Raw genomic sequence first — 21,281 nt, forward strand, 5'->3', positions numbered from 1 at the left:
ACTCCTTGAAGAATCCAGAGGAACTTTTGGAAGAATCCCTGGAGGATCTCCTAGATGAATCCATGGTGGAACTCCTGGAAGAATTCCAGGAGGAAGTCCTAGAAGAATCCTAGGAGGAACTCCTGAAAGAATTTCAGTAGGAACTCTCAGGGAAATTCCAGGAGAAACTCCCTGAAGAATTCGAGGAATTACTCCTGGATGAATTCCCAGGAGAGGACCTGGAAAAATTCCGGGAGAAACTCCTGGAAGTAACACATGAGGAACTTCTGAAAGAATAACAGGAGGAACTCCTGGAAGTATCCCAAGAGGAACTCCTGGAAGTATCCCAAGAGGAACTCCTGCAAGTATCCCAAGAGGAACTCCTGGAAGAATCCCATTAGAAATTCCTGGAAGAATTCCTGGAGGAACTTCTGGACGAATACCAAGAGGAACTCCTGGAAGAATCCCAGAAGAACTGTCAGAATGATCCCAGGAGAAATTCCTATAAGAATTCCAAGTGGAACTTCTGGAAGAATTCCTGAAGGAACTCCTGGAAGAATCTCTGGAGGAACTTCTGGAAGAATCCCTGGAAGATCTCCTGGATGAATTCCCAGAGGAGGACCTGGAAAAATCCCAAGAGGAACTAACATAGTCTGTCCGGAGACTAAGTTCTTTGACGTTAGTTCTTGACTTCTAATTACTACCCTTGGGAGTAGCAGTACCCGGAGACCAGGGTGCTAAAGGATGTTTCGGTATGTACCGAGTACATTGAAACGCATAGTATTGGAGTCAGAACAAGACTGCCTTGTTCCTTTGACATGGGTTCCTTTTATTTGCCTTTACAATTGATCAGTTACAATTTGGTTACAATGTCAGAAAGAGATAGATGGAGACGCCTGGGACGGCGGTGACAATATTTCGGCGATAGCAATTTTGGGTTGAAACCTGAGCCTTAGCGCATCGTCCAAACGGACGACCACCAGCGTGGCTAAACTGCAATCAGCAAAACATGTGGCGCACTCGAGTGCCTCGATGCAAACTGCTTACGCATGTTGCACCGAGGCCATCGTTCGCACTTACGCGGACCTGACCTATTCTGTTGTAACAAAACATAATATGCATTTTATTGCTTGCGCTGATTGACTAGGGAAATATGTGTTTGGGTCGATATGTGTATAGCACAGAACTCCTGGACGAAACACAGGAGGAACTCCTGAAAGAATCCCAGAAGGAACTCCTGGATGAATCCCAGACGGAAGTCCTGGAAAAATTCCAGGACGAACTCCTGGAAGAATCCCAGGAGAAACTCTTGGAAGAATTCCAGGAGGAAGTCCTGGAAGAATGCCAGGAGGAACTCCAGGAAGAATCCTAGGAGGAACTCTTGGAAGAATACCAAGAGGAACTCCTGGAAGAAATCCTAGGAGGAACTCCTGGAAGAATCCCAGCAGGAACTCCAGGAAGAACACCAAGAGGAACTACTGGTAGAATTCCAGAAGGAACACATCCTAGAGGAACTCTTGGAAGAATACCAAGAGGAACTTCTGGAAGAATTCCAGGAGGAACTCCTAGAAGTATACAAAGAGGAACATTTGGAAGAATCCCAGATGAAACTCCTGGATGAATATCAGGTGGAAGTCCTGGAAAAATTCCATGACGAGCTCCTGGAAGAATCCCAGCAGTAACTCTTGGAAGAATTCCAGGAGGAAGTCCTGGAAGAATGCTAGGAGGAACTCCAGGAAGAATTCTAGGAGAAACTCCTGGGAGAAGCCTTGAAGAATCTCAGAAGGAACTCCTGGAAGAATCTCTGGAGGAACTCCTAGAAGAATCCCTGTATGATCTCCTGGAAGAATCCAAGCAGGAACTCCTAAAAGAATTCCAGGAGGAACTTCTGGAAGAATCCTAGGAGCAACTCTTTGAAGAATACCAAGAGGAACTTCTGGAAGAATTCTAGAGGAACTCCTGGTAGAATCCCATGAGGAACTCCTGGAAGAATCCCTGGAGGATCTCCTAGAAGAATACAAAGAGGAACTCTTGGAAGAATCCCAGATGAAACTCCTGGAAAAATTCCAGGACGAACTCCTGGAAGAATCCCAGGAGGAACTCCTAGAAGAATACCAAGAGGAGCTACCGGAAGAATCCTAGAGGAACTCCTGGTAGAATCCCATGAGGAACTTCTGGAAGAATCCCTGGAGGATTTCCTAGAAGAATACAAAGAGGAACTCTTGGAAGAATCCCAGATGAAACTCCTGGAAAAATTCCAGGACGAACTCCTGGAAGAATCCCAGGAGGAACTCTTTGAAGAATTCCAGGAGGAAGTCCTGGAAGAATGCCAGGAGGAACTCCAGGAAGAATCCCAGCAGGAACTTTTAGAAGAATACCAAGAGGAACTACCGGAAGAATCCTAGAGGAACTCCTGGTAGAATCCCATGAGGAACTCCTGGAAGAATCCCTGGAGGATCTCCTAGAAGAATACAAAGAGGAACTCTTGGAAGAATCCCAGATGAAACTCCTAGAAAAATTCCAGGACGAACTCCTGGAAGAATCCCAGGAGGAACTCTTTGAAGAATTCCAGGAGGAAGTCCTGGAAGAATGCCAGGAGGAACTCCTTGAAGAATCCCAGCAGGAACTCCTAGAAGAATACCAAGAGGATCTACCGGAAGAATCCTAGAGGAACTCCTGGTAGAATCCCATGAGGAACTCCTGGAAGAATCCCTGGAGGATCTCCTAGAAGAATACAAAGAGGAACTCTTGGAAGAATCCCAGATGAAACTCCTGGAAAAATTCCAGGACGAACTCCTGGAAGAATCCCAGGAGGAACTCTGTGAAGAATTCCAGGAGGAAGTCCTGGAAGAATGCCAGGAGGAACTCCAGGAAGAATTCCAGGAGAAACTCCTGGAATTCCAGGAGAAACTCCTGGAAGAAACCTTGAAGAATCTCAGAAGGAACTCCTGGAAGAATCTCTGGAGGAACTCCTAGAAGAAACCCTGTGGGATCTCCTGGTAGAATCCCAGGAGGAATTCCTAGAAGAATACCAAGAGGAACTTCTGGAAGAATCCCAGGAGGAATTCCTAGAAGAATACCAAGAGGAACTTCTGGAAGGATTTCTGAAAGAACTCCTGGAAGAATCCCAGCAGGAACTCCTGGAATAATTCTTAGCGGAACTTCTGGAAGAATACTAGGAGGAACCCCTAGAAGAATACCAAGAGAAACTTCTGGAAGAATCCCAAAAGAAACTCTGGAAGGATCCCAGTAGGAACTTCTGAAAGAATTCCAAGAGGAACTCCTGGAAGTATCCTTGGAAGAACCCTTGGAATTCCAAGAAGAATACCAAGAAGAACTTCTGAAAGAATCCCAGAAGGAACTCTTGGAAGAATCCCAGCAGGAACTCCGGGAAGAATACCAAGAGGAACTTCTGGGAGAATCCCAGATGGAACTGCTGGAGAAACTTCTGGAAGAATCCCTGGAGGAATTCCTGGAAAAACTCCTGGAACATCCCACGAGGAACTCCTAGGAGAATACCAAGAGGAACTCTTGGCCCATATTTTCTAAGGGCCATTGCGGTAAACGCGCAGATATTCAATAAGACCATGCTGAGAGTCGTCGAGGAACTTTTGAAGAGATTTTTTTTACGATTCTTCAGGGCATAGAGTATCTTCGTACCCACCACATGGTATAAACGTGTAAAAATGGCAAAGAAAACTCTCAGTTATTAACGGTGGAAATGCTCATAAGAACACTTGAGTTGAACACTTGAAGTTGAGAAGCAGGCGTTGTCCCAATTGGGACATAATGCCAGAGAAAGGAAGCAAATTTGCTACCCTTAAAATACCTATTCTAAAAAAATCAAACACTTCTTATGAATATTGAAATGAATCTCATACAGTTTCATGGCATGGTGAAGTTTATTTTTCGAACTCATGCGTACCCTTCCGCCAACCGTGTTGCACCGCAGCACGACTGCAAGTGCAAGGATATGAAGTCAGCAAGGAATTTTAAATCACACGCATCGTCATACGCTCGCATCTCACACCAGCCGAGAACTTTATTGTTGCGCATAGAACTAATTCTCCGCTGTGCGCATTTTAGAAACAAACTTCCGCACCAATGTTTTCCCTCAGCGGAGATACGGAACACAATTTGAGGATGCGATTACCCTCTTACTACAACAATACCAGCGTTCGTTCTCACGCCAGAAATCTTATGTCATTTTTCTTTTTGTGAGCTTTGTCGGTGATGAAAATGTAAATAAACCAACGTCAGGCTAATTTTTGTTCAGTCGAACCTGAATTGGGTTGTAGCTGGAACTATGATTCTGGATGGGTTTCACCAGTCCAACGAAGATTCAAAAACGAATTCAACATTCGACGCTGCGAGAGAAAGAGCGAAAAGGAAGGGCTGCCAAAGGCACAATTTAATGAAATCATGGCGATGATTTGAGCTGTTCGATGAGTTTTATGCATGATTTTGACCTATCGATTGTGGTCAAACGGTAAGTCAACCAATGTTGGTATCCAAGGAAGTTTGGTAGAAAACAGTATGATCAATGTTTTCTAGAAGAACACTTTTTGTTAAAACGATATTGCCATACATTAAACTAGCAAAATACCTTGAAAAAGCGTATTTTTTCGGGTATGCGCTTCAAAGATGTCAAAATTAATGTACTTAAAACATTTTATACAACTTGTACGTCCAAGAGGCTTTAAAGCATAAAGGTTTAGGCTTACCATTCATGAGCTCAGATTATTTTTGGATAAGTGGTTAGTGAGATAACGACAATCAAAATTGAGCCAGTTTTAAAACATCGAATATTGAATAAATCCCTTAGCAGTGATTTCCGACCCTATGTTCCATGGACACTTTTTCATGTCTCAAGGTCCTCTATCTACCCTAAAAATATGCACAACCAGGAAGCAAACACCCTGTATATATATATATATATATATATATATATATATATATATATATATATATAACATTCCAAACATTACATTACTTATAACTAAATGTTCTGTGTTAGACAACACTATCATCATAATTTTGTTAAACAAAATTAAGCTTTTATTTACATGTGGTTAATATGCTTGAATGCCTACAATGTGATATTTAAAAATTAAATTTTTATCTAGCATGAGCCCTAGATACTTTACTTCATCTGGCCAATTTATTGGAAACCCTCTCATCGTTGCAGGTTTCAAATAAAAAGCATTTGGTTTATGTGAAAATATTGTTAGTTGAGTTTTCGAAGCGTTAGGATAAATCTTCCATTTTTGCGAGTATGAAAACAAAATATCTAAACTCTTTTGCAATTTACTACAGATGACACTCAGGCTTCGTCCTTTGGCGGAGAGGCCTGTGTCATCCACAAACAAGGATTTTTGACAGGATTTTTATCAGATGTGAAAACATTGTATAAATTGGCCCCAAAATGCTGTCTTAAGTAACACCAGCTCTTACATGAAGTCTTTCAGACCTGGAGTTCTGATAATTAACCTGAAGTGTACGATTTGACAAATAACTTTGGATTATTCTAACAATGTATGTTGGAAAATTAAAGTTTTTTTTTTTAACTTTACAATGCCAAACACTGTCGAATGCTTTTTCTATGGCTAGAAGAACAAGACCAGTAGAATAGCCTTCAGATTTGTTGAAACAAATCAAATTTAAAAGTAGATCCACTCAGTGGATACGAGTAACTGACACTGAAGAAGACTCCAAGTTGTCGAAATTCCCGTATCTGTCAAAGATAAGCATTTAGGAGCGGAATTAAAAGGTACACGGTACTCCATCTACTTTTAAGTTTCTCTATTTGAGATTCTGCTCAGAGGATTCGAACATTCATTAAAGAAATCAAATTTGTTACTCGTAAAAGTTGATGAGTGGTCGAATGTCCATGGCGGAATCCGAACTGTTCATTGAAAAAAAAATGAATTTTTGTTGATGTGGACTATCATTCTTTTCAAAATGACTTTTTCAAAAAGTTTACTGATGGAAGAAATCAAACTGATTGAAGTTTTTGTCTGACTTTAAAATTGGTACAACCTTAGTATTTTTCCATTTGTCAGGAAAATATGCCAACTGAAAACATTCGTTGAATATATCAATTAAGAATGATAAACTACTATCTTGAAATTTCTTGATGAGGATGTAGAAAATTCCATCATCGCCAGGAGCTTTCATATTTTTGATTTTTTTTTTAATAATAGTTATCACTTCTCCCAAATTAGTCTCCCAGGAATTTTCGAAAACGTTCTTTTGAGTTTTGATAGAGAATGTTTCCGAAGTCCTGATTAACTTGATTGTCGATTGGACTAGTAAGTCTTAAATTAAAATTGTGCGCGCTTTAAAACTGCATAGGAAGTTTTTGAGATTTTTCGCAATTAGTTAGTAATACTTTGTTTTCCTCTTTTTCGCTTCTGACGTTTTTTCGAAATTTTAGATAATTTCCTAAAGGGCTTAGATCCAGGGTCCGATTGTATTTTCAAAATTTTTGTTTCTTGGTTATGAAAATCGTTTTTTATTTTCTTTCTGCAGGTCCTGCCATATAATTTTCATAGCTGGATCGCGAGAGCGTTGAAATTGCCTTCTCCTCACGTTTTTAAGACGAATCAAGAGCTTAAGATCATCGTCTATAATCACGGATTCAAATTTTACTTCACATTTTGAAATTGCAATGCTCTTGGCTTTAACAATGGAATTTGTTAAAGTTTCAAGAACATTGTCAATATCAAGTTTTGTTTGTAAAGAAATGTTAACATCAAGATTAGAGTCAATATATGTTTCATATAAATTCCAAGCGGCTCGAAAATAATTGAAAGTGGAGCTGATAGGATTGAGAATCGATTCATGGGACATTTGAAATGTAACAGGGACATGATCAAAATCAAAATCAGCAGTAACTAGTTGGCTACAAAGGTGACTAGAATCGGTTAAGACCAAATTAATGGTAGAAGGATTTCTATCAGGGTATTGAATTGAGAAATATCCTGAATAAAATTCTGCCGCTTGAATGGTTTAGCGAACTATTTCATGACCGTTGTTTGGCATTGAAGTCACCAATGACAAAAAAAAATTGACTTATTGCGAATTAATTTTCGTAAGTCAGTTTGGAGCAAATTAACTTACTGTCCAGAGCCTTGAAAAGGCAAATAAGCAGCTATGAAAGTATATTTACCAAACGGTGTTTCAACTGAAACACCTAAAGTTTCAAAAATTTTAGTTTCAAACGACGAAAACAGTTGATGTTTTTTACGCCTATGAATGATGATTGCAACTCCCCCACATGCCCCATCAAGTCGATCATTACGATAAAAAAAATTTAGGATCTCTTTTGAGTTTAGATCCAGGTTTTAAATACGTTTCGGTAATAACTACTATATGCACGTTATTAACTGTAAGAAAATTAAACAGCTCGTCCGCTTTACCATTCTAAGAGTTAACATTCCAATTAAAAATATTGAAATTATTATTTGGATCCATTAGAAAAACGTAATCCAATAACAATTTGATTAACAAATTTTACACCAACTTGGACTGCTTCAGTCATAGTGGTAGTTTTGAACATTTCATCAATCATTTGATTCAATAGGGTCCTAAAATGTTTATTGAAATCATGTTTTCATTTAATAACACGAAAGAGCATGTTACTGCAACTACCGTCGTTGGGGGTGACAATGGGTCAAAAAGGGATGTGTACGAATTATTTATTGAATAACTATCGCAATTTAACTCCAATAAACTTCAAATTTGGTGTGTATGTACTTTGATGGTACATTAACAACTGTTCAAAACATTAAAGAAAAATATTTATTCACAGCGGCACCACAAGTGAATGAAAAATGACCCAATCTCACCCCATAGAGGGGGTGACATTGGGTCACTGTAATTGAAATAACTTGTTTTTGATAATATGGTTGCAAAATCATTCACAGATGAAGAATATTGATGAAATATGATGCAAACAAGATGAAAAGATATCTACGATGTTTCACAAGTATGATAAACCCACTTAAAAAAACGATTATACCAAAAAATTGAAGAGCTATGAGAAAAAATATGTAAACACAACTGTGGGGTTAGGGAAACACCAACTCTCGAAAGCAAACTCGAATTCTCGTTGAAGGTTAGCTTCAAGCTAGAATATTGTAGTTTTATTTAATTAATCAATTTAAAGAAATGTAATTGTGTAGCACTTACAAATTTGGTGACCGTCTAGTCAAACCCAGCAAGTTTGGGCCGCGAATTCCCTCAATTACAATTAACTGGTCACCTATATTACGACGCAATTCAACTGGGATTCTTGGGAAACAAATAATAACAACTTACGATCTACTTCGATGAATTTGACGAATTCAATGATGGATCTACTTTTGGGATAGGCTTAAGAAATAGGATATTCAATTTATGCACGAAAGCTCAATCTAGAATAGAATTTCAACATTAGGATAACAAATTTCACTATCGTGAGTTTACGAACTGTTTAGGTGACAATGCAATTCATTACTTTGTTGAACATCATGACTTTCTATCTTAATAACTGTCTGACAGAGCGTCAGTTATGTCATTCTTCTCCTCTTTGCTCGCTGTCATTGGCAAGTGTTGTGCTGCGACGGCCTAATCGAGGGGTCTTGTCGGCACAACAACATTCATCGTCAAGTTTACATAAATTTTCTATTTTTTTCCCTCGAAATGTCTTCAAAGTCTCATCCCCATTGCCATGAAGCCTATTCAGTTTCCTCAAAGGTGTACTGAAACAGTGATTATTTTAATTCTTCGCAAATAGTTATATTTCGGAGCGACATTCCACGATCAATACATTTCAGGCAGATGTTGACGTCATAATCACGATATTTCAGTGTTCTAACTCATTTGTATTTCGAGGACATGTTTCTATAATATGAAAACACTGATGAATAATTAAAAAAAAACAATCCATTTGATAAAATTTTACGATGTTGCTGCGCACGAAACACAGTTGCTGGATTGAGAAATTGTCAAAATGCGTTGCATTGTTATTGAATGTACGGAATCCTCAAGTAGACTAGTTTGATGTTTCAGAGATGCTGTATTTAGAAAGAATAAACACATCTTAATGAAAAAGAGAACTACCGGCACCGTAAAATGTAAAAAAGTGGTCTTGCAATTTCATTTACTGTCGTTCTTGCTTGACCCAATCTCACCCCCATTTTTGATGTTTTAGACACCGTACCGAAAAAAATAAAATTTTTAGCTTAGCTTAGCTTAGCTTAGACTGACTACACATATCAATGGTTGCTATTCCGTGATTGACCGAAGTCAGTGAAAATGCACAAAGAATCAACTAGAAGTTCGGCTGGGATTGGCCATAATCTTCTTCAGTGTGCATAATTCAGTGCCTCTATTTATACAGGGTCAATAACGGCGCCGGCCACGTCCTTGCAGTCAGGTGGGATTGGAGGAAGGAATGTTAGTGTGTAACCTTTGCTATATGGAGACCGTGTTTACCTCTGCATCTCCACAAAGGTTACTGGGAGGGATGTTTGTTAATGGGGAGGATCGTTGGGTCACAGGATTCACTTTGATAAGCGATTAGACCATGATAAATTATTTGACGCGAGCAAAGGATCGAACACTACCAACCTGCTTCGCGAACCGCGCCACTAATAAATCATGCCACGCGAGCGACGCGCGACACGATTGATCCTGCTCACATCACCCGCCCCCGCAGGAGCAAGTGACGCGAGCAAAGGATCAAACACAACTAACCTGCTTCGCGATCCGCGACACTAATAAATCATGCCACGCGAGCGACGCGCGACACGATTGATCCTGCTCACATCACCCGCCCCCGCAAGAGCAAGCGACGCGAGCAAAGGATCAAACACAACTAACCTGTTTCGCGATCCGCGACACTAATAAATCATGCCACGCGAGCGACGCGCGACACGATTGATCCTGCTCACATCACCCGCCCCCGCAGGAGCAAGTGACGCGAGCAAAGGATCAAACACTACTCCCGTACCGAAAAAAAAAAAAAAAAAAAAATAAAATTTTTGTTGAAAAATCAAATAGATTCCGGAAAATACGTGTGAAGTGTAATGAAAAGACTTTAAACCTTCTACTAATATAACAGTAGAGGTTAAAGTACATGCGTGATACTTTGCACAGGATAAATTTAATGTTGTAAATTTTATCTAATTTCAACATACAAGTTTATTGATATAGTAAACAAAAATTACTATTTCTGAAAATGTATATTATGATGAATTATGGGTAATAATATGTTCCCTAACATATGAATTATTAATTTTAGTAATATCACCGTTATTAGCTGAAATATTTCATAAATCATATTTTTCCGTTTTGACCCAATCTCACCCCCCAGACCCATTGTCACCCCCATCGACGGTACTTTAGCAATTTTTCCCGCTCAAATAATGGCTATATCATATTAAAACTTAAATTTAAAAATTGGATACATAAATGAACCTTGACATTTGAGATCATGTTTGACGTTCGCTTAGTCGACAAAAACACCACACGGGTTTTAGTTTTAACACTGGGGTTGTTCCTATCTGACATTTCGGAAGGGATACGGAAAACAAAATTCACCCAAAATTTGAGTTTAAGCCAAGGGGTGTGACAAAATCTAAAATAAAACATAAAAAATGTGTTATACTTAAACAAGCGAAAATCATTAAAACATTGAGTAAACATGTGTTTTTGTCCTAACCATAAGCATTTGGCACTAAAATTCGGACAGGGCTTTAAGACCCTATTGTTCAGTTGGAAAATTAAAATCAGAGGCAGACATATCACTTCAAGTGGGTCCATTATCTGATGATTTTCTGTTAGAATTTTCGGTAGACAATGAGGCGGAATAGAAATATTATTATTATTTATCCTTTGAGTGGCTTTTCGCCCTTGGCGAGTTCGCCACTTTTTAACCACAAAAAGACTGGCCAGATGGGCTAGCCTAGACGGATTACATTGAGGGTTTTCACAGATTTAACGTTACTACTTTGCAGTTAACACATTCATAACAAACAAGTGAAATGGTGGTGTGGGGTTTCGGGTTCATTAACTATTGTACTATATTTATTCTATTATTTGTAAGTTTATTTGGATTTATAATCTCTTCGCCACGACACCGTACGCATCACTTTTCTAAACGTCGATCTTCTTATTCTTCTTCTCCCATCCCATTATTCCTACTGGCAGCTCGTATCCACCTAAAGGTACATCAAAGTATTAGTTCAATGAGGTATAGTGTATTTGCAATTCAGCCCTTAAGAATTACGGTACCACAGGCGGAATAGAAGTTTCCTGTGGCGGCAGGTTTTTTTTCATTTGATGTGAAACAATTAGAACGGCTACAAGTAGTATGAAAAAAAAGGAGTTTAAATTAGTTGCTACGATATCGGCCTAGAATTTTCCTTGGGTAGATCCATTCGAAATTAAAAGATACGAACGGCTACCCACTGGATAAAATTAGTTTGCGAATGAGCATGATGGGTATGATTCTTAATCAAGCGATCGTTCACTGAAATAAGGAGCATTGTTCGATACTCTACCAGAGAAATTCCGGAAACGAAAAACATGACCGTTCATCTGCCTGGTATGAGCATCGACGACTCGCCTACGCGAAGGGCGAGCCCAAAAGTTAGACTTATGATTGTCCCTGCAATTTGCGCATATGAACTTAGCGGTATCGTCCACCGCAGGACAGACTTCCTTAGCGTGAGAAGAACCTCAGCAAATCATGCATTTAGCATCCATGCGGCAATGTTTTGTTCTATGACCCCACTTTTGGCTCCAACGACACTAAGGTTCTGTAAATTTCCTCCAGGTTTTTGAAAATGATCCCATATCACACGGACATTGAACATAAGGCTTGCTTTTTCTAAAGCTTTCATATTATTTAGATCACTTTTGTTAAAGTGCACTAAATAATATTCTTGAGAAAGCCCTTTCCGAAGAATGCCAGATTGGGTTCTCTTTTTCATAATGATTACTTGGACTAGCGAAAATCCAAGTAAATCATAAATTGCACTTTTGATCTCTTCAGGAGACTTATAGTTACTTTAGAGACCTTTCAAGACGACCTTGAACAAACGTTCAGTTTAGTCGTCATAAGTAAAAAAAATGTGCCTCTACTCTTCAAGATGTTGGAGAAAAAAATCGCGATCTTCAAGAGTTTCTGGCAAAACGCGACAGTTTTCTTTCTTTGTGATTTGGAAAGAAACCTTGATTCCCCTAATGGATCTCCTGCCTAAATCCTCCAAATTTGGCACAACTTACCACGATATGCGGCATTCTTTATTCCCTCACTTGAACGAAAGAGCCTGAGCAAGAGACTGCTTTGATTTGATGTTCGGAAAATTTATCTTAAGCATCTATCTGATTGCTTATTTCAATGCAATCAACAAAATTAACCATTTCATTCTTGGAAAAAATTGGGCATTTCAGAGAAACGCCCTTTCTTCCATTTCTGTCACGTTCAGTGACCGGTTCAAAACCCACTTTTTTTTATGGAAGGTGTAAATTCAGAGATTCACCCTTCCTTTCATTCGTGGTTGGAACCATGTTTAATGAATAAATGAAAGAAGACGTGACCATCCCAGAGGTTTTTTTTTCCTAATATGGTGTCCAAGAAAGATTATCACCGTTAGCTTTCACTCACGGGTCCAACGAAATAAACGAAGGCCCAAACAAGAATGGAGAAGGGATCAATGATAGAAAAAATAGTACCTACTGAAAAGTAGTTTTTGTAGCACTTATAAGTAATATTTTGGTAGCACTGAAAGGTATTGTTTTATTGCTTTAGGTAGTTTAGGCAGACAGAATTTATGTACGCACAGCAGGAAAGTACTATGCGCACTGTCCGATATTTACCATCATTGAATTAAGTGTTCTGCCAGCAGGCTCTACATACTGTTCGGCATTCGAAACACAACGTTACCCTAGAATAAAATTCGCACCTAGCGCATTCTCGCAATGTGCAGAGTGAATGCATCTGAATTAAATTCCACACCGCAATTGTCGCGATGCAAACCTATCGTAGCGGTGAATTCTAATTATAGCATTCTGTTTACAAACATGCAATACATAGCTCAGATTCGCACGTCTATACGAATCTCCCTCGCCCCAATTGCACACATCACCTACCTTTAGACTCCACCGCAAGAGAACAGCTGGCTAATGTCGTATTCTCCAGGACTGGGTTCCGCACATGCGTACACTGGCCATAATCCCACCGAACCGAAACAATATTCGCAAATTTCATTCGATTGATCACTTTTCGTTTGACGTTTCTGTAAACCAAACTAAGTTGAACAAGGCTCAATAACTTTTCAATCAAAATCAGAATGTGAAAAAGTGCAGTGAAGGACCTTTCGTTTGCCAAAAATGTCCTTTCTCAATTTAAAATTTTCTATCAAATCGATGAAACTGCTGATATGCCTCATCGGAGTTTCATCGCTGGTGCTGTTGATTTTCTGTCTCTACACAACGCTCAACACTTCGGAAAAGGTCATTCCACCTTTGATCCCAGGACCGGACCAAAACGTGATCAGCTATGAGCTACTGCGAAGTCAGAACGCTGCCCTCGTGCCAGAGAAGTACAACGAACACGAGGTCAAGTCTCGTATCATCAGAGATAAAATCAAGAGGCTGGCCGGTGGCAGAAACACCGATCTGAGTACACCAGCCCGTCGAAATCGAACCATCGCGTTGAATCGAAACATACAGATCTTCTACTATGCACCGGTTGCGTGGTACAAACCACATCCCACCGTGCCAACCGATCGGGTGAGTTTAGACGACCGCGGTGCTTCATTTACCGTTACCGTCGATGGGGGTGAGAATGCCGGGCATGTTACACAATTCTGAAACTCTGGACAGCGTTTTCGCAAATATATTTCTGTTGAATTCTTGTAATAATTCCAGGATTTTTTTTTATTAAAATAATGAGCAGGATTCTTGAGCAGAAAACTCACAGAATCTAGGATATAATTCCTTCAAATAATTCGAGGTAGAATTCCGGAAAAAATCCTATGCTTTGACAGAGTTGTGAGTAGGATTCTTATAAAATCCTCGATATCAATCTCTCTCACGCAAGATCATCAAATAATCCTGGGTAAGACAGTTTCAGAACTCTGAACAGAATGTTCAGCAGCCATTACTTTTTTTTTCTGAAAGGAATTTTATTTACTGACGGACTTTTGTTTGATTGTACGAAAATGTTCGACCTACTTGAACTCTAATAAATTTGTCCCACGGCCCAGAAAGGTTGGGCGGGCCTGCTCTATGCCCTATGCTCTATGCAGAATTCTAGTTACGAAAGATCATGGACGGAACCGGAGTCCAACCCAGACATCGATGATGTAAAAATCCAACGTTAATACCTTAAGCAATTTCTCCAGGAAATCTGCAACAAGTTCCTGCAGGGATTCCTGCAGGAAAATCTCTACAGGGATTTTTCTAGAAATTTCGCAAGGAGTTACCGCAGGAATGTCTCCAGGGATTCCTTCATAGATTCATCAAGTAAATATTTTACTGATTTTCCTCCATTAATTTCTCCAAGGATTCTTCCAAATATTCCTTCAGGAATTCTTCAAGGGATTTATCCTGACATTCTTCCAAAGGTTCTACCAGAGACTCCTTCAAAGATTCATTCTAAAATAAGGAGGAATTTACTAGATAATCTTTCATGGATTGCCACAGAAATTTCTTCAGAGATTCATTTTGGCTTTCTAAAAATTGCTCCGGGGACTCGTTCATGAATTCCTTTAGAAATTCCTCAAAAGATTAATCATGGAATCATCCTCCAGGAATTTTATCAGAAAATATTTTAAGAATCTTTCCAGGGATTACATTAGGAAAATCTCTACCTTGATTCCTCTAGGAAAATCCTTTTATGTGTTCCTCCAAATATTTTTCCAGAAATTTTCCCATTGATTCCTCCAAGGATTTGCCAGGGATTTCTCCAGAAATATAACTGCTGAGATCTTGCATATCTTCATAGTGATTCATCCAAGCATTACTCCACGGATTACTCCAGGTCTTTCTCCAGAGATTCGTCCTGAGATGCCTCCAAGGATTCATTCAGCAATTTATCCAAGGAATCCCTCAAATATCCCTTCATCAATTAATCCAGGTAACATTCACATCAATCAGCAATTTACTCACGAAATCCTTCAGAGATTCCTACATGAATTTCACCAGAAACTTCTCCAGGGATTATTCCAGGAAATCCAGGAAATTTAGGAATTTATCCAAGAAATACTCCAGAAAAGTCTCAACATAGGTTCCTTTAAAAATTATTCCAGAAATTTCTTAACGAATACCTCCAGAGATTTCCTCGGGAAGAGCTCCTAGACAGGGTGTCTACTCATTTACAGAAATGAAATTCCCTGAGATTTCCAGGTTTTTCAGGTTTAAAGAAAAACAATTCCAGGTACTAGATATTCTCCAAAATACCTACTTGATTAACAAATAGTTAATTTTACACGACTATTTTTTTTTCAAAGCACCTAAATTAAAAACAAAAGATAAATTTCAATGGACGTATTTTTCATTTTATCAAACAAATATTTTATTATCAGTTTGATTTAAACATGTAAACAACATTAAAAAAAAAATATATTCTAACCAAATGATCTGGAAGTGCCTTAAATCATCAAAATCAGATATGAAGAAAATATGCTATTCTTAAGGGAAAAAACCTTCTGAATTACGGACATCAGTGATACACCCACACAATTTCTTTAGAGGGCGTTTTGTATTTTTTTCAAGATGATACCTTGGAGAACACGGGTCTGGTAGCGTTTGATTGTCTTGGAAATAAGAATTTTAGATACCTCTCGCCTGAAAAAAAAAAACAAACCAAATATGTACCAGAATGAGACCATACATGAATTTCTATAAGAATGATTTCTTAGAGTCATTTGACATTACGTCAAGTATTACTGCTTTACTGTGGATTTCTTTCACATAAAACTCCAACGATCTCTGTAGGAGTTTGTTTTGTGATTTTTCAATAACTTTCTTTAAAAGACATAATAAAGCTTCTTTAAAATTCAAAATTCATTTAGTTATTTGCCAAAGAAATCTAAAAAAATCCATTCATGATTGCAGAGATATCTCCAGGGAAATGTCAAGGATTTGTGTCAATTTTTTGGAGGAAATTTTGAGAAAAATCCGCGTGGAATTTGTAAAGAATAATTTTGTGAGTTCCAAGTATGCGTTGATGATTTCCTACGAGGATCTCTGAAAGAACTCCTTGCTAAAATACTTCTTGGGATTTTCTTGATAATATAACTGAAAAACACTCGAATCTTTGTATAATGTCCTACAAGACTTTGTGAAGAAACTCGGAGAAACTCCCTGCATCAATTCAAGTATGAATAATTAGAAAAATACCTGTAAGAATGGCTGTAGTAATAACTGATGTGGAACCTTGAATGAAGTTTTCAAGAGTCCATGGAGTTTGGAAATATTATTTGAAACATTATTAGAGAAATCCACAGAAGAGAGAGAAATTTTGAGGAACTTAAGAAGAAATACCAGATCGATTTTTTGAGAAATTTTTGGAAAAGTTTATAAAAGATTTCATTAAATAATACGTGGAGGAGTTTTCTGAGTAATTTCTGAAAGTAATCGAGGATGATTTTTATTTATAGAATCCCTATAAAAAATGAAAAAATCAGCGTAAGAGTTTTGGTAGGGTCTCATGGAAAAATATCGAAATGAAGAAGAAACCTTTGTGGAACTACTTTATGATATGTGGTAAATCTCCTAGAAGTAACTACTGGAAAAATGTGTGGAGGAAAACCTAGGATAATCGCTGTGATCGCAGAGTCTTCTATTTGAAAATTACTGGAGGTAATAATGTTGCAATGCTCTACGAATTTTTGACACAATTTGTAAAGGAATTCATTTAAGCATCCCTTGAAAAATTGCTGGTACCATTCCTGGAGAAATTCATAAAGGTTTCCTTTACATTCCTTGAAGCTTCCTCCAGAACTTGTGGTATAGTCAAGAAACATTTATGTAGACAAATTTGCCTTTACCAACTTTCCACTCCAAGCTTTGACAAAAATAAAAATCGTAAACAAATAAGGACTGAACATCTCTAGTAGCGTTTTGATAGCGGCGAAGCCGAAAATTTTTCTGATTGAAAAGATTTTCTGTTACAAAGAGGACATATTCTATCCTATATTACTGATTTAAAATAATTTCCCTGATCATGGCTGAAATTCCAACGATTTTTTTTTCAATCGGTCCAGAGTTGTTGAAATATTTAAATAAACCAACAAATAAGCGTTCAAGGTTTTGATGGGCATATTTTTTTTTAATAACGGTAAATGAAGCACCATGACGACGCTCAACAGATCACCTAGGTACATGTTTGGCAAAAATACCCTTTCTCTATATTGCAGGTGGTCAGTCGGATAACTGAAAATGGATCCGCCGTTTCGTTCCGTCCAAACGATGAGCAGATAATCAACGTGGCGTTCTATCCAAAGCGGAAACTGTACAATACTACGGAAACGATCATCAGAGAACATTTTAATGATATTCAAAATTGTGGCATTGGGGTAGTAACTCTCGTTTGGCATCCAACGTTCCACGAGGGGTTATTGAGAGCTATCTTCAAAACGGCTGCCATCCACAATCTTAAGATAGCCATCGAAATTCTGGAATATCCGGAACGAACGATTGAAAGTATTCGAAATAATATCAAGTACTTCATAGATTTGTTTGGAAAAGATCAGGATAGCAGCACTCTGAGCTACTTTAAGGTTCTTTCCAAACAACGGGACCTTCCCATATTCTACATCAGAAAAGCGTATCAAATCGCGGATACGGAGTGGATGCGATTGCTTTCGCGCAATGGAATTTTAACTATTCGAGGAACAAGTTACGATGCCATAGTTCTGGCCCACATTTCCACCAAAGAGCACAAATCGGTCGTACGCCGAGGTGGATTTGATGGTTTCTACACGTATCTCCCTTCCAATGGAGCAAACTATGTAAGCACTTGGAAGAATTGGTCCCAACTCAAAAAGTTCGCCGATTCGTACCACCTGATGTTTGTGCCAACCATCGGTCCCGGTTATTACGATCGGAAAAAGTACTCCCGCAACGCCAACCAAAATCACGGAATTTCGAACATCAAGCGCTACCGATCCAATGGTCAGTACTTCGATGTAGCGTGGCGAACGGCGCTCAAGAACAACGCTCAGATCATCACGATCAACAGCTACAACAACTGGGTCGATGGCACTCAGATCGAAGCGGCCATCCCGGTGTTTGGTTTCAGGGATTACCTACCCGGGCCACCGGAGAAGTACCTGGACCTGACGCAAGCCTGGATCGAGGAATACGTCAAGTACAAGCTCAACAGTATCAAGCTGGGAAAGAAAATCGAAGGAGCGCTCGGCTGTTACGACTTTATCAACAACACTATCTGCTAAGTTTTAGTAATGTACCCATACGTAGCGAAACGCACAGATTTGAACAGTTTCCCTTTCCTCCCACAGGCACCCGTAGAGCTTAGATTGTCTAGCTAGCCTTGTGTAGTATCAGAAAAGCTTTAAACAGCAATCTACTGGGAAGGTAACTTATCGCTCCAATATCAGACATCAGTCAGGTAACGAGTATGATGGGAACAATTTGTGTCCCAATTATCATACATTGGCATGAGAGCATGATAAGTGACGTGAGAACCGACTAAAAGTATTGTTCAAAGAAAAAATTTCAAGTTTCTCCCTTCGTCGCTGTGGTAGAATAGAGGTCAAAGGTTGTAGACACATAAAAATCTGTTGGAATAAACCATGTGAATTATTTTACAATATCAAGTTCGCTTTTTCAAATAACATCGAAGAAAGAAATCAAACAAGTCCGAAGATCACTGAAATCTAACTAAAACAGTCCTTTTCCATTTACATGATACCCCGCTAACTAGCCATATTCTGATGAATAAGTTTTAGAATGTGTATTCAATACACACTTCCCCGGATGTGTTAACATCGCATCTACGGATGCACCAACTGTCTTTTCATGTAGTTACGAGTCTCTAGCTTCGGCTCGCTGTATCGTAGCTACTGATTGGATTCAAATCTCCAAGAGCAGAATGGATTTATCCTGTTCTGCTCAAGAAGGAATTGAGTTTATCAAACATGTTTTGAAAAAGCTACTTATAAGCAGTTTTGTTACCGGGTATATTCCCAGATCCTGGCGTGATCTTGGTAGTAAGTTTATCCCAAAAGAAGGACGTGCGTCATACGAACAAGCGAAGGGGTTTAGACCAATTCGTCTGACCTTTTTCTTTTGAAATGTCTGGAACGCATTATCGATCACATCCGTGATGTCTATTTGACAAACATGCCTCTTCATGTGAACCAACATGCTCACCAATCTGGAAAGTCCACAGTGACTCTTTTACACAAAGTTGTATACGACATCGAGAAAGCATTCGCTCAGAAGCAAACCCGCTTGGGTGTCTTCTTGGATATTGAGAGTGTCTGTGCACGAAACCATGGGCTGCCTACACTGATTACCACGCATTTTCGCATACAATTGCTTATTTATTAGAACCAGATTCATTTTAAAACGCATATCAAGTACACATACATACTGATAGACACAGTCCCACAAGACTCACTGATAACCCCCCAAGCCGTGTGTCTTCGTATGATGCGCCTTCAAAGACGCCTTAGTAAGAAACGCCTTTCCGCACAGTGTACACCTCTCCTCTGGCGCTTCCTTCCAGTGGTTGGTCGTCTTTTGGTGCTGAATCAAGTTGGAAATCGTGACGAAACTCTTGCCGCAGTTCTGCCAGGTGCAGCCATAAGGCCGTTCCCCCGTGTGGATTCGCTCGTGCGCCGTCAGTGACCATCGGAAAAGGAAACTCTTCGAACAGTGTGAGCAAACGTGCTCCCGTTTGGCCGAGTGGGACATTATGTGGGCTTTTAGATTCTTTTTCAGGACAAAGGACTTTCCGCAGATTTCGCAACTGAACTTCCGCTCTCCAACGTGAACCGCATCAAAGTGGCAGCGTAGTTTCCCGTTGGTGTAGAACTTCATATCACACATGCTGCACGCAAACGACCTATCGTTGGTATGTGTCCGCATGTGCACGGACATAGCCGTAGTTTTAGCGCCACAAATGGTGCAAACCTTCGCAGTAGGTGGCTTGCGAATCTTGACTTTAGGTATTTGAGGCTTATTATACACTATCATTTCTCCGTCGTCCTGCACCGGAATGTAGCCATCGTCATCTAGATAATCTTCCTCTAGGTACTCCTCATCTTTGACTTCATCCTCAACTCCACTCGATTGAAGGATTGTAGCCGCGACTTCCACTTCTTCCTTCACCTCAACATTCTGTTGACCACAGAATTGACCAATGTCTTCGACGGAGTTTGACTCCAGGTTTTCGTACGATACCGCAAATGGCGATACTAGGTTAACATGGTCTTCTTCATCGGAATTGTTTGTGGAGAGCAATTCATTGGGCTTCGTTTCCATTGCCTTTTCGAGGAGGTCATACGATCTTTGTGAATTTCGTTGAAATTGATGTATGGAAACCAACGTATCACGACAATTGATGCAAACTAGTTTAGGTAATGAATCATTTGGTGGAATCTGTTGGGAGAAATATCCGTATAATAAGCTATATTTTTGTAATTTTAAAACAAACCTGAATGTCCAACATCGTGAGAACTTTTTTGATCATGGGGCTTAGAACAGCTACTCTATCCGTAATTTTGTCATAAATACTACTTAGATCCTCAGTATTTCCATGCAGGCAGAAACGACACACTTGAAAATTGCTTTGCTGTAGCTTTTTTATCCGATTGGTGCTCATTGTTATAAAAACTTTCAATCAATAACCTTCCGTAATCGAAAACTAAAATCGTAATCGCGTCCTTTTAAATACTACAACGAAATTCCAAAGCAAAACAGAGACTCCGAAACGAACAGAAGAAGCAAAACACAAAATGCACTGGGCATGACGCTCAGCTCAACGTTTCTGCGGTGAAGCGCTACACTGAACGGAAATCCCCGCCGATTATTAGGCATTAATTCACGGCGAAATTCTCTCTCTCTTTCGCTCTTCAACAAAACATGAAAACAATGGTGCCAGCACCTGTCAACTTTGACAGGTACTGGCACCGTTGTTTTCAGATTTCCCGAAGGAGGGGAAGAGAGCGATTTTCTGATGACGTCACCGTGCAATGGGCAAAGGTGCTTTCTACATGTGTTATAAGTCGTTTATAAATATCACTTTAGGGCCCATTCACAAATTTCATAACGCT

The 21,281-nt window shown here is 39.3% G+C and overlaps 2 protein-coding genes across 3 annotated transcripts; one reads left to right on the forward strand and one right to left on the reverse strand.

The window, feature by feature from the left end:
- The first annotated feature begins 13,192 nt into the window (after nt 1–13,192).
- On the forward strand, nt 13,193–18,818 carry LOC110678383 (glycoprotein endo-alpha-1,2-mannosidase). Of its 2 annotated transcripts, XM_021851201.1 has the most exons (3): nt 13,193–13,764; nt 17,397–18,440; nt 18,501–18,818. In XM_021851201.1, exons 1-2 carry the CDS (start codon nt 13,363–13,365, stop codon nt 18,432–18,434), a joined length of 1,440 nt encoding a protein of 479 aa, XP_021706893.1. In that variant the 5' UTR covers nt 13,193–13,362; the 3' UTR covers nt 18,435–18,440; nt 18,501–18,818. The 2 variants fall into 2 exon arrangements, with proteins under 2 accessions (XP_021706893.1, XP_021706892.1); XM_021851200.1 differs by having other exon boundaries at nt 17,397–18,818.
- A 708-nt stretch (nt 18,819–19,526) lies between these two features.
- LOC110678935 (zinc finger protein 613-like) lies at nt 19,527–20,963 on the reverse strand. The gene is made up of 2 exons (XM_021852611.1): nt 20,663–20,963; nt 19,527–20,607 (listed from the first exon to the last, which is right to left on the reverse strand). Exons 1-2 carry the CDS (start codon nt 20,828–20,830, stop codon nt 19,621–19,623), a joined length of 1,155 nt encoding a protein of 384 aa, XP_021708303.1. The 5' UTR covers nt 20,831–20,963; the 3' UTR covers nt 19,527–19,620.
- Between the last annotated feature and the right edge of the window lie 318 nt (nt 20,964–21,281).

This window comes from Aedes aegypti, chromosome 3, assembly GCF_002204515.2.
Source record: "Aedes aegypti strain LVP_AGWG chromosome 3, AaegL5.0 Primary Assembly, whole genome shotgun sequence".
Classification (NCBI taxonomy): Eukaryota; Metazoa; Arthropoda; class Insecta; order Diptera; family Culicidae; genus Aedes; species Aedes aegypti.

Bases quoted from the DNA above. Each gene is read 5' to 3' on its own strand.
- LOC110678383 (XM_021851200.1), top strand. From the start codon at position 13,363: ATGTCCTTTCTCAATTTAAAATTTTCTATCAAATCGATGAAACTGCTG. The intron at 13,765-17,396 runs GTGAGTTTAGAC...TCTATATTGCAG, and splicing joins CCACCGTGCCAACCGATCGG to GTGGTCAGTCGGATAACTGA.
- LOC110678935 (XM_021852611.1), bottom strand. From the start codon at position 20,830: ATGAGCACCAATCGGATAAAAAAGCTACAGCAAAGCAATTTTCAAGTG. The intron at 20,608-20,662 runs GTTTGTTTTAAA...TTCTCCCAACAG, and splicing joins TCACGATGTTGGACATTCAG to ATTCCACCAAATGATTCATT.